Below are 13155 nucleotides of genomic sequence, written 5' to 3'. Positions count from 1 at the left end.
TGCTAAGGAGTATGTTTCTCCGTTGCTGCGTCGAATAGGCACTGAAACATCAGTGGTCACTGATCAACGCATCTATATCAGGTAGAAAAACGCCTTTATCCCGCTTAAACATTTTATAATAAAACATGTGACTTTTGCAATGTACTGATGAAAAGGTTGTTATAGCCGAATGCATTTTTATTATAGGACCGAATATGGCAGCCGGTTGCATTGTGGTGCCTCTCATCATACCGATTCGAATCCCCCCTCCTGGTAAAGCCAAGCATGAGATAGACACCACAACTCCTGTTGAGCTCAAATCAGGTGAAAACATGCGTGTATCCATAATGTGTGGATGTTGCTAGAGTAAACATTAATATATATTATGTACCACTTTTATGTTTGAACATTGTTTCATTTTTAAAAATGAGATCCACAATGCACTGATAGATAACATCTGCCCTAGATTCAAAGGTTTTTGACAAACAACATATATTGCTGCCTAGATACCCCAGATGTCACTATCTACTACACTCTGGATGGTACTAAACCAGAGGTGACGAAGAGACCAGGGTTTGGAGAGAACAGCACTTTGAAGTATAGCGGACCAATACGCTTACCTGAGGGCAAAGTGTCAGTCAAAGCTCTGGCTATCACCAGGTTGGATTGTGAAAGGATTCTACAAAAATATATCACACAAAGACATTTATTGTTTCATTGCCATTCAGTCTTGGGTCAAATATTATTTCGTTTTCCCTGTACAATTGAATCAACATAATAGTCCCAAAAGTGCAAACTCCCAAGCAAAATCAAGGGTACCCTAAATGCTTATTTGACTGAGGTCTGGTGCTGTTATGTTATAATAATTGCTATTATGGATAATTGATGACTGCAACTGACCTTATGTTTATCTGCCTTAGGGATGGTCGAGAGAGTGCCATTGTCACCAAGCTATTTCTGGTGGAGTATGTGCCCTCAAACGAGCCACCTTCCATTGAGGACAAGGAAGATCACTTTCTGAAGGAGTATGAACGAGACCTCCCTAGGCAGGTATAGTCAGGCATATTTGCATGCTAACACTTCATTTCAATGTTGTGTGAAGTTTGACATGTAACGACAGCTTATGACAAGATATGTCACATTGCCAGTCTGCATTAAATTCGCTATGAATCTCTAAAACTTTACTAAAACGTCATGCTTCTTTACAGATTTTCTGGGGAAGCCTAGCAATGACGTGACATAACTGACACAACTGTTATTGCATGTTAGGCTACATCAAGCGCTAAGGCATTCTCATGAAAACTGTATGCATTACAATGATGGAGCATTCAAACAAATGTGTTGTCATCTGCATCAATATGTGTTCTGAACAAGCTGAGGGGAAGCTGAGTATACTGTTACTGTGGGTCTATTGTATTGTACTGTTTCTCACAGGAGATGGGGACAGCGAACGGTTCTGGAGATGCCTCACTGAAACTTCAAGGTATGTCTAATTGAATAACTTTTACTGATGAGCAATTTACACTGCCTCAACAACATCACAAAGATAGCTCAATACCAATTTCCCTAAAGGGCTATTTCCCCCTCCCCTATAAAAATATTAGTGTCACAAAAATATTTGTGTTTACTTGACCATACAATTGTCATACTGTAATGTAAGTACTAAATATCATATTTATGTGCAATGTGAAACACTGTTATAAACTCAATATCAGCATTTCGAAATGCTTGTCTCAATAAGTGCAAGCTGCTGTGTCAGTGCATACCATAGAATTGGGAATTAGAATAGGATCTCAATGGTGCGAACACTGTCAAACGGACATTTACTATATATATGGAGATTCATATAATACTTATAAACCTTATAACTGTCATAAGCTATCAATAATACCCTTTATAATATGAAGTGGATTCTTGATAGTTTATGAATGTTATGCAGTGTAAGAGCGTGTACGTTTTGGTAATAGGTCATGTGTGTCCTCTTTAGTGCCAAAGACCTACCGGCCCCCTAAAGGTCCACGGTTCCTCAGCAGCCGTCTAGGGCTTGTGTCCCCTGCTCCGGAGCCCATGTCTTCACATCGTTCTCAGACACTGGTACATTCAGCAAAAATATATTGTGAATATTATTTAAGCAGTAAGGCCCGAGGGAGTGTGTTATATGGCCAATATACCACGGCTAGGGGCTGTTCTTAGGCACGACCCAACGCAGAGCCCTTAGGGCTCGAACCACCCGGTTTCTAATTATATTTATATTATCAATTATATTATATCATTATTACGGGGATGATGGTGACTGGTGTTAATATGGTCAATTATCAGAATCTGCTAAGCGTTAACAAATACATTGTGACCCATGCGGGAATCAAACCCACAACCCTGGTGTTCCAAGTTAGCCTATTGTCATTGTCATACCATGCATAGATGGTATGACAATCATATGAGCAAATACAGCTCCTTACTTAGAACGCCACAGAACATTCATTATTTGGTGTTAAATGGTCTTTCAGAATGCAAGCTTGGAAGACAGTCCCTTCAAAAACCTAACCAGCACTCAAATGTCAAGGATCCAAAGGGAGACAGACTTTCTGAGGTGAGTGAATAGAAAGCGAGCGAGCGAGAAAGAAAGAGAAAAAGCATGAGACAAAGATGCAGAGAGATTGTTTCTAATGGAGAAGCGAATGATCTCTCGCAACTTCTACCTTTCCCCAGGTGTGCGAAGTGCTTGAGCCATCGCCCCTCAGACCCCTTTGCCCGCTTTTGTCTGCAGTGTGGCACCGCTGTGCTGCCTGTGCCAGGCCAGAGGCTGCCACCCACAGAGGGTGGACAGGTATCACCCCAGTTCTAAAACCACCTTCTACTATTGATACTGCTACTATTGTTAACATTTTGTTGATGGCCTACTCTTTGATTGTATGCACATTTTACAGTGTGGCATTTAACATTAGGTTAATTTGACTGTGTTTGTTTTAAAATGCAGAAAAATGCCACCACAAAATAATATGATTTCAGGGAAAATCACAAAAAGGATTTGGATATACTTTTGAATATTGCAGTATATAGCTGCAAAATTGAAATGCAGTTTAGTGTTATTCAGTGTTTTCAGTAGTTTCCCCCCCTTAAGTCACCCAAGGATAACAGGTCTGTATGTTCATTCAGGCCTTTCAATTCAATGTTCAATTTGGCCTGTGTGTTCATTCTGGCATTTCAATTCAATGTTTACCAGCCCAGGTTTGGGTTCTCTTTTGTTTTTAGATGGGCTTGTGTGTCCACTGTAAAACAATGGTGCCTGTCAACACCCCCACATGTGTGGTATGTGAGGCCCCCATGAGCCCCCAGCTCCAGCCTCAGGCCAGCTTAAGACTCCAGGTAAATATCAAGTTTACTGCCACAAACACTCCGCTTTCAAACACCTTGTGACTTTGCACATATACACGTTTGAATATAGATTACTTTATTTGCAGGTGTGTTAACATTTACCTTTTCAATCCAAAGCAGTGTAAATGGATAGTTTTTTTCACTTGCACTCTGTGTGTGCGTGTGTGTGTGTGTGTGTGTGTGTGTACACCTGTCCACTCGCTTCCTTTTTCTGTGCTGTAGAACAAGGTGATCTGTCCGTCATGTGGAACTGGAAACCCTCCGCATATCTCAAATTGTGTCACCTGTGAAACTAAACTACTGCAGCCACCCACTGTAAGAGTTCATTGATTGTATTATAGTAGCCTAATTATCCTTATTAGGCTTAGTTTAGACTTGTATAAATGCCTAGGTTTTTGTTGTAGTATGAAATTAGTCAGAAAGCAAGCAAACTACAAAGAAATGTAACCAAGTTGAATTGGGTAAACTCACTTCTCAAGTTGAAAAACCTCCACCCGCAGCATATAATTACAAGCCTTTCAAGGGTGCAGCTAGTGTTTCAAGAGGGCGTTTACATTAGTTTGCGAGACATAAGATTTTCGTGATAGCCTAGCGGTTAGAGCGTTGGACCAGTAACCGAAAGGTTGCTGCCTGGTTTGAATATCCGAGCCAACAAGGTGAAAAATCTGTTGATGTGCCCTTGAGCAAGGCATTTAACCCTAATTTGCTCCAGGGTCGCCGTTGTACTATGGCTGACCCTATAAAACAACACATTTCACTGCACCTATCCGGTGTATGTGACAATAAAACATATATACTGTACATATATACTTTAGTTATTGTATAATATGCTCCAGACAGCCAGTTTAATGTAACTACACTTCAAATATTTTATAGTTGAATATCACACTTACCTTCTGAGAAGTATCTCTCTCAACATATTAAGAGCGTGAACTACCACGAGGAGTTTATACAACCAGGTTTCTCCCATTCCGCTCCTACTATTACTAGTACGTAGCCACTGGGTCTGCAGGCTTTTGTTCCATCCCATCACTAACACACCTGTTTCAAATAATGATCTAGTCATGGTTTCAGTTTGGACAACTGGTGTCAGTGGTGTTAGTGATGGGCTGGAACGAAAGCCTGCACATCCACTAGCTCTCCAGCACCCACCCTGTGAGAGACGTAGTGACTCTTGTGCATGATCAGATGTTGGCCTACATATTGTGATTGTACACATTAGATTTTATTTCTTGAGAAGTCAAGGTGCTACCGTAGGTTTTTTGACATTTTTCTGTCTAGGCTGATTTGGGTGGTCAGAGTGCCCCGCCACTTCCATCTGGAGCAGGCAAGATGATGTCCTGTTCTAAGTGCAGCCGGGTCAACCACTCGGATGCGCGCTTCTGTGACTGGTGCGGTTCCAAGGTAAGCATACTACCTGCCCCAACCATCTGTTCCTCCATCCATTCAACCTTCCATCCATTTCACTAAAACAGAATGTTGAAAGCAGCAATGAGACTGGTTCCACCAGGTTAACATTAGCCTCTAGCAATTTAAACTTCTTCCACTACCATAAACATACTTTTAGACAGCTGAAGCAAGCACGCACATTTTCTTCACAAAGTGTACCTTTCATCCTCTGTCCATTTCATTCTCTGTTGTAAACTGGTACCCCTCCCTGCCAGCCTGGCCATTCAGTCAGCTGTTTGATCTGCTCCCGGTGCGGAGCGAGCAGCCACCCCTATGCCAACTTCTGTGGCTCCTGTGGGGTGTTTCTGGAGGGGCCACCTAGGGGGGAGTCACGTGCCAGCCTTGCCTATTCCATGGGGGGGAAACTGGAGTTGGAGCGAGTACGTCCCTCACCTTGCCATATTTACTCATATCTAAACAGGGTTGGGGGGTCAATTTCATTTCAATTCAGTCAATTCAGGAAGTAAACTTAAATTCCAATTCCATATTCTTCTCACAGAGAATCATTGAGGAAAATTGGAATTTCAGTTTACTTCCTGAATTTAAATGATATTGAGCCCCTCCCTGATTCTAATAACCCTTGTTAAAAGGGCACACGTGTGTGCACGCACTCTTAGTCACCAAATGTGATACAGTGGTACATTCTCTGAGTGTTTTGTGAGAGCCATCCTTCCCACAATTAAATAAATAAAAATGTCTCTCCATTTCTATCTTTCTCAATCTCTCCTTATTTCTCACCCCCCTCCTCTCTCTGTCTATCACTCTTCCTCCCCATCTTTCTTTCTTTCTCCCTCTCTCAACAGATGTCCACTCACACCTCTGACGGTGCCACTGCCAACTGGCAGGCTGTGCCCTCCTCCGTTTCCCCCGGTGTGGCGTTGGCCCCGGCACCAGCACGGGCGGACCAGCAGACTCAGACGGTGGGCTTGTTCTACCCGTCGGGCACTGAAGTCCACAGGAAGGGCCAGCAGGTGGCGCTGGAGCTGAGGAGACAGGAGCAGATGAGGGACCGCAGACCACTGCTCACAGCTATAAGCCCAGGCAGAGGTGACTGCTTGCCAGTGCCTAAATAACGGCTAACTGGTGTAGGGTGAAGTTGCCCCTAGATGCTGATCTTGGGTCAATTTAGCATTTTCCCCAATAATGGTTAAGGTTAGGATTGGGGGAGAGGAAGTTTATCCTAGATCGGTTCCTAGGGGAAACGTTATCCTAGAGCACTACTAACCCTAATGTGGCGATAGAGGGAGAAAAGCCGCAGTGAAGCTTGAACTGGCGACCATGTGGTTACAGGGCAAAAGCACAGGGCGAGAGCATTTTTTTGTGCCCCAAAAGCCCAGGCCTCCCGGCAGAGTTAGTAAGACACCTGCATAGACGGAGGTTATACAGTACAAGGACTAACCAACGCTACAGAGCTGACCACTTTCTCAATCAAGCACATTTATTTTATGAAGCCCTTTTCACATCAGCAGTTGTCACAAAGTGCTATACAGATACCCAGCCTAGAACCCCAACGAGCAAGCAATGCAGATGCAGAAGCACGGTGGCTAGGAAAATCTCCCATAGAAAGGAAGGATCTTTTCTACTGTTTTATTGCTTGCACCACGAAGTAGTAAAATAAATGCTGGGGACTCTTTTTTTAGAAACTGTCTCTGACACTTTCGTTCTCCCTTTTATCGCTCTCTCACTCTTCTCTAGGGTACTGGAGGAAGCAGCTGGACCATGTGTGTGCTCACCTGCGCAGCTACACTCAGAACAACACTGAGTTTCGAGCTCTCATAGGGGAGCCTCGCATGGGCCGGGTATGACCAGCCTCTCTCATAACTAATCCGGGCTATAATCTTGGTAATACGTTACTGAAAACAAACAGATATAGAATGTTTTATTAGCTTGTATGAACCTTTATGTACAGTTGAAGTCGGAAGTTTACATACACCTTAGCCAAATACATTTAAACTCAGTTTTCCCAATTCCTGACATTTAATCCCAGTAAAGATTAGCTGTTTTAGGTCAGTTAGGATCACCACTTTATTTTAAGAATGTGAAACATCAGAATAATAGTAGAGAGAAGGATTTATTTCAGCTTGTATTTCTTTCATCACATTCCCAGTGGGTCAGAAGTTTACATACACTCAATTAGTATTTGGTAGCCAAAAAGAAAGGAGGACCAAGGCACTCTTCATATAATTAATTAAAATGCCTTTATTAGTATGGCATGTTCAATAGAAACAAAGTTTTTTAAAAACCGACGCGTTTCGGCTGCATGGCCTTCGTCAGGGAGTACTCCGCCGAAACGCATCGGTTTAAAAAAAACTTTGTTTCTATTGAACATGCCATACTAATAAAGGCATTTTAATTAATTATATGAAGAGTACCTTGGTCCTCCTTTCTTTTTGATGACCAATTTACCCCTTTTACCAAAGAGCACCTTCTATCTACCAAAATATACTATAGTGTACCTTAGTAGCGCTTCCCTTCCTCCTCTTTCTACTAGTATTTGGTAGCATTGCCTAAATTGTTTAACTTGGGTCAAACGTTTCGGGTAGCCTTCCACAAGCTTCCCACAATAAGTTGGGTGAATTTGGGCCATTCCTCCTGACAGAGCTGGTGTAACTGAGTCAGGTTTGTAGGCCTCCTTGCTCGCACACGCTTTTTCAGTTCTGCCCACAAATTTTCTATAGGATTGAGGTCAGGGCATTGTGATGGCCACTCCTATACCTTGACTTTGTTGTCCTTAAGCCATTTTGCCACAACTTTGGAAGTATGCTTGGGGTCATTGTCCATTTGGAAGACCCATTTGCGACCAAGCTTTAAATTCCTGACTGATGTCTTGAGATGTTGCTTCAATATATCTACATAATTTTCCTTCCTATTTGTGAAGTGCACCAGTCCCTCCTGCAGCAAAGCACCCCCACAACATGATGCTGCCACCCCCATGCTTCACGGTTGGGATGGTGTTCTTCGGCTTGCAAGCCTCCCCCCTTTTCCTCCAAACATAACGATGGTTATTATGGCCAAACAGTTCTATTTTTGTTTCATCAGACCGGACATTTCTCCAAAAAGTACGATCTTTGTCGCCATGTGCAGTTGCAAACCGTAGTCTGGCTTTTTTGTGGCGGTTTTGGAGCAGTGGCTTCTTCCTTGCTGAGCGGCCTTTCAGGTTATGTCAATATAGGACTCGTTTTACTGTGGATATAGATACTTTTGTACCTGTTTCCTCCAGAATCTTCACATGGTCTTTTGCTGTTATTCTGGGATTGATTTGCACTTTTCGCACCAAAGTACGTTCATCTCTAGGAGACAGAACGCGTCTCCTTCCTGATCGGTATGGCGGCTGCGTGGTCCCATTGTGTTTATACTTGCGACCTATTGTTTCTACAGATGAACGTGATACCTTCAGGCGTTTGGAAATTGCTCCCAAGGCTGAACCAGACTTGTGGAGGTCTACAAATTTTTTCTGAGGTCTTGGCTGATTTCTTTTGATTTTCCCATGATGTCAAACAAAGAGGCACTGAGTTTGAAGGTAGGCCTTGAAATACATCCACAGGTACACCTCCAATTGACTCAAATCATGTCAATTAGCCTATCAGAAGCTTCTAAAGCCATGACATCATTTTCTGGAATTTTCCAAGCTGTTTAAAGGCACAGTCAACTTAGTGTATGTAAACTTCTGACCCACTGGAATTGTGATACAGTGAATTATAAGTGAAATAATATGTCTGTAAACAATTGTTGGAAAAATTACTTGTCATGCACAAAGTAGATGTCCTAACCGACTTGCCAAAACTATAGTTTGTTAACAAGAAATCTGTGGAGTGGTTGAAAAACAAGTTTTAATGACTCCAACCTAAGTGTATGTAAACTTCCCACATCAACTGTATTTCTATAACTGTAAGTTAGACAGGATCATCATAAGATCATTAGTGTCACTAAGACGTTAAAAAAGGGTGTTGGCCTCCCGAGTGGCGCAGCCGTCTAAGGCACTGCTTTGAAGTGCTAGCTGCGTTACTGCAGATCCTGGTTTGATCCAGGCTGTGTCGCAGTGTACATCGTTTCCTCCGACACATTGGTGCGGCTGGCTTCAGGGTTAAGCGTGCATTGTGTCAAGCAGTGCGACTTGACGGGGTTGTGTTTCGGGGGACGCACGGCTCTCGACCTTTGCCTCTCCCGAGTCCGTACGGGAGTTGCAGCGATGGGACAAGACTGTAATTGGACTGTAATTGGTGCATTGGAGGGTGGGGAATGGAATTAATTGTATTTTTAATTTATTTTTCTTCCTGGGGGGGGGACTGTGGGAGGGGTCTCAAATGGTTGAGGGACAGCTATTGGGGAACTGTGGGGGGATCTTGGAGGGTTCGGGTTCACGTTTTTTGGCCTGGTGGTAGATTGGTCAACATGCCCTTGAGCAGGGCATTGACCCTGGATGCTTCTGTGTATCGCTCTGAATGCGAATCTGTTGGATGACTGGTATGATGTAGTTATTGAGCGGCTTCACTGCAAGTATATTGTATGTTTCGAATATTCAATTCAAAAAATATGTTTTTTAAATAAAACATTTTTGTTTTAAAGACTAACTACCAATTGGATATGACAAAATTGTGGGGGGGGGGGGGGGGGGGGTGTGTCATAGATGTTTATGACAAGTCTTACAACACATTATATCTGTAAGGTGTTATCATTATCTGGAACCTAACACTATCTGTAGCATTGGTTCCAATTCATGCAAATGTCCCTAAGAAGGTATTCATAAAAGTATTCCTTATCCCCAGGACAATAGGGGAAAATGATCTTTGATGTATGTTCATGTGCTTCTTGTTTTTTCCCCCTCGGTTCAGATGGTTTCAGCTGTGATCCAGGAGGACAACTATGAAGTCAGTTTGAGGATCAACTTTGTCTCCGCTGGACTTGAAAAAACTAAGGTCTTTCATTTTTGCTATGCTATGACACTTTGAAATGGACACATTTAAATAGACATTTCTGTTATACATTGTAACATGTCACCAGTCAATCACTTTTAATTTGCTAAACATTATGGGATTCCTTGTCCTGTGTAAAATCTTTCCTTTAGTAAATTCTTCTTTGTCTTGTCTGGAGCATATTTCAGGCCAAACATAAGGCCCACAACAAATATTTTCTTAGTCCTGTCAGGTAGACGGGACTGAGAAGCCCCTTATCCTATCAGAGAACCAGAACCTCAGCAGTGTGACGGAAGGCATGAGCGGCCTATCAGCCAGACAGACCAGCCTGGGTGAGAAAGGTAAACCTACCTACTTTGTATTTCAACTTGAGATATTAATACCATCTACTGTCTATCTTATACTTATATCTCGGGGACAGACTACGTTTCTGTTTAGGGGGGTGGAGACTTCGTTAGTACCTTTCTCTCAACTTCTCCTGCCAGACCCTAATTGAGCATCTGACGCAATATTTTATTTATTCAGAGACTTTAGATTTTTTTACGAGAGACTTACTAAATTTACGTGCCTGACCCCCGTCGCATTGGGGCATGTGTAGACCAATACACCAGAATACGACACTACATGCTTGACTTTTAAGCCAGAATACTACCCATAGTTATTCGTTGACATCTCAGAAGTATTGGTTTATTATTTGTTTTAGATCATTCTTTATATTCATGTGAATTTATTTTAGGTACAGTTTTATGTATATTCATGTTGTCTGGCTGTGATGTTGCTGTTAGGGAGTGAGAACGCTACCTCAAAGTCTGCAGCTTCCAGGAGAACAGTGAAAAACCTCAGTCAGAGCTGGACCTCTGACGTTGCACAGAAACCGCCTGTGAGTTGGACTTTTTCTTAGCTGAGGCTTTGGCTCGGACTTGGAACAACCCAGAAACAACCCCAAGCCCTTGTGGAGATCTGAGAGGATCACATATGGTCCACCCCGCTCTCCAATAGGCTTGGTAGGACTTTAGGCATATTGCTTTTCCCTGTCAAATCCTTTCAGATCGCCACAGGTACCGAAGGTTTAAGGGATTGGGGTTGTTTCTGGACCGAACCATAGCTTTATACTTTTGTTTACAGTCGTTTGTGCCCTTGGAAAAGTGCAAACTTTCCGCAGTGCAGTTCAGTTTAATCCAACTGCATTATTTCACGGGCATGATCTGTTTCAATGCACACATTCACAATAGTGCTAGGTCACTGCATATCTAACTGTAAGTGAATGGTGTTAATGTCCAATTACCTTAATTTGTTATGACAATAATTGATTTATATTTCCAAGCCATCCAAAGACAGTCTGCTTCTGAGGGAAGTTGGTCCAGACGGGAGGGGGGAGATCTCTGTGGTCCAGCAACTGCTTGATGAGGTAACTTAATCAAAGCTGGTAAAAGGAATGTTCATATTGAGATGCTTTTTAAGATTCTGTCTTGAAGGACCATGAAATAACTACACCGACTTATATAGCCGAACCGAACTGTACTAGGCTGACCTGGTTGCACAGATTCCAGAGTTTCTGGAATCTTGTTACATCCATGTGAAAGGAATATCAGAGCCAGCACTGTAGCTTTCGGGTCGGCATGGTAAAAAAATAAATTCTAATTTCCCCTGCTTGTAATGCCCCTAACATTGCGATATTGTGCCAGGGTGCAGATCCCTCATGCCAGGGGTGCGACGGACACCCTGCCCTGGTTGTTGCTGTGCTGCACGAGCACCACGAGGTCCTCCCTGTGCTGGTACAAAGGGGAGCTGACGTCAACCGGCAGTCTGGGCCGTAAGTACAGTGCTAACAGATTAAAGTAATTCAGATTTTTATTGATTCCCCTGGAGAATCTTGTCGGAAGTTGTCTCCCGAAGTGCTACACAAAAACTCTACGCAAACTAAGCCCCGTCTGCGTAGTGTGTAGCAGCCTTTACATGTGCATGAGCTGCATCCAACCATTAATCGCACCGGTATAAATTTCATGCTGAAAATACTCTGAGGTGTTGGACCTGGGATTCTCGTTCCTGTGTCTTTCCACTTTAAAAAAGGTTAAGTTTCTCTCTTTCTTCTTTCATAGGGTGAACAACACCGCTCTGCATGAGGCTGCTGCTCTTGGGAGTAAGGGCTTACAGTGTGCAGAGACACTATTAGGGTAAGAGACTACCAGCTATATACTTTATATCTGCATGCTCTGGTTTAGTGCACGTAGGACAGCCCCAAGCCATTGCATAGCCCATATCAGGAATTTACTATTTCCAAAATACTGTACATCAGGGTTTCCCATACTCGGTCCTTGGGCCACATTTTGTTTTTTGCCCTAACACTACACAGCTGATTCAAATAATCAAAGCTTGATGATGAGTTGGTTATTTGAATCAGCTGTGTAGTGCTAGGGCAAAAAAACAAAATGTGCCCCCAGGTTGGGCCCCTGGACAGATTTTGGGAAACCCTGCTGTACATAACCAGGGTCAATTAATTTATCCCATCCCAATCCTTCCAGATGCAACGCCAGCATTCGGAAGAAGAACGACAGAGGTCTGACGGCCTATGACTTGGCGGTCACTTCAGATTGCAGCCCTTTGGTGTCTCTACTAGCTGCTAAGATGGGTCAGGGCATGCTAGACAGACTGGTCAAACCTAGGACTCACCCAAGCCTAGATGCATTCTGATGACAGAGAGAATTGTGAGCGGCCCCCAAATGGCACCCTAAAGTTCACTGCTATGGGCCCTGCTCAACAGTGCACTAAATAGGCAACAGGGTCCCATTTGGCATGCAACCTTTTCTCCATGGTGGCCTTATTTTCTGAATTGACCATTCATCAATTATCTTGAATCTCTGTTAATCAATTATAATTTCCAGAAATTGGATTGATAAGGAATTTACCCCAACCTTATGTACTGTAGTGCTACAAACATCTACAACCGTTTGAGGAAAAACACCAATTTCTTGTAAATTGCTAATACTAACAAAACAATCGAACCAATGCCTTCACTGACAGATTTGTTGTTTTGGCTCTGTACTCCAGCGCTTTGCAATAAAACAATAACTTATGTTTAAGTGCAGACGGTTCGCTTTAATTTTAGGGTATTTTCATCCATAGAAATTACATCACTTTTTGTAAATAGTCCCCTCAGTTTAAGGAACCAAAAGTATTTGGACAAATACACTTAATCAGAAAGTATTCATACCTGTTGACTTATTCCAAATTTTGTTGTTACACTCAGAATTTAAAATAGATTACATATTTTTCTCTTACCCATCTATAAACAATACCTCATAATTACAAAGTGAAAACATGTTTTTAGAAATGGTTTATTGAAAAATATACACAGAAGTATCTCATTTACATAACTATTCACACCCATTCAGGAACATTCACTATCTTCTTGGTAAGCAACTCCAGTGTAGATTCGGAC

The 13155-nt window shown here is 42.6% G+C and overlaps 1 protein-coding gene across 1 annotated transcript; it reads left to right on the top strand.

Moving 5' to 3' along the window:
- The first annotated feature begins 194 nt into the window (after positions 1-194).
- dzank1 (double zinc ribbon and ankyrin repeat domains 1) lies at positions 195-13150 on the top strand. Its single transcript, XM_038966292.1, has 20 exons — positions 195-303; positions 486-639; positions 900-1029; positions 1414-1462; positions 1967-2073; positions 2487-2569; positions 2689-2806; positions 3232-3345; positions 3577-3669; positions 4636-4758; positions 5019-5183; positions 5607-5850; positions 6499-6602; positions 9636-9719; positions 9940-10057; positions 10502-10596; positions 11041-11124; positions 11402-11529; positions 11816-11890; positions 12239-13150. The coding sequence occupies exons 1-20, from the start codon at positions 195-197 to the stop codon at positions 12405-12407; spliced, it is 2346 nt and encodes a 781-aa protein (XP_038822220.1). The 3' UTR covers positions 12408-13150.
- The last annotated feature ends 5 nt before the right edge of the window (positions 13151-13155 follow it).

The sequence above is a fragment of the Salvelinus namaycush genome, chromosome 2 (genome assembly GCF_016432855.1).
Source record: "Salvelinus namaycush isolate Seneca chromosome 2, SaNama_1.0, whole genome shotgun sequence".
Taxonomy (NCBI): Eukaryota; Metazoa; Chordata; class Actinopteri; order Salmoniformes; family Salmonidae; genus Salvelinus; species Salvelinus namaycush.
Note: the sequence above shows the minus strand (reverse complement) of the source record. Positions and strands in the feature narration are given on the sequence as shown.

Coding starts and splice junctions, on each gene's coding strand:
- dzank1 (XM_038966292.1), top strand. CDS start 195: ATGGCAGCCGGTTGCATTGTGGTGCCTCTCATCATACCGATTCGAATC. Junction 3,670..4,635: donor AACTACTGCAGCCACCCACT/GTAAGAGTTCAT, acceptor TTTTCTGTCTAG/GCTGATTTGGGTGGTCAGAG. Junction 5,184..5,606: donor GGAAACTGGAGTTGGAGCGA/GTACGTCCCTCA, acceptor CTCTCTCAACAG/ATGTCCACTCACACCTCTGA.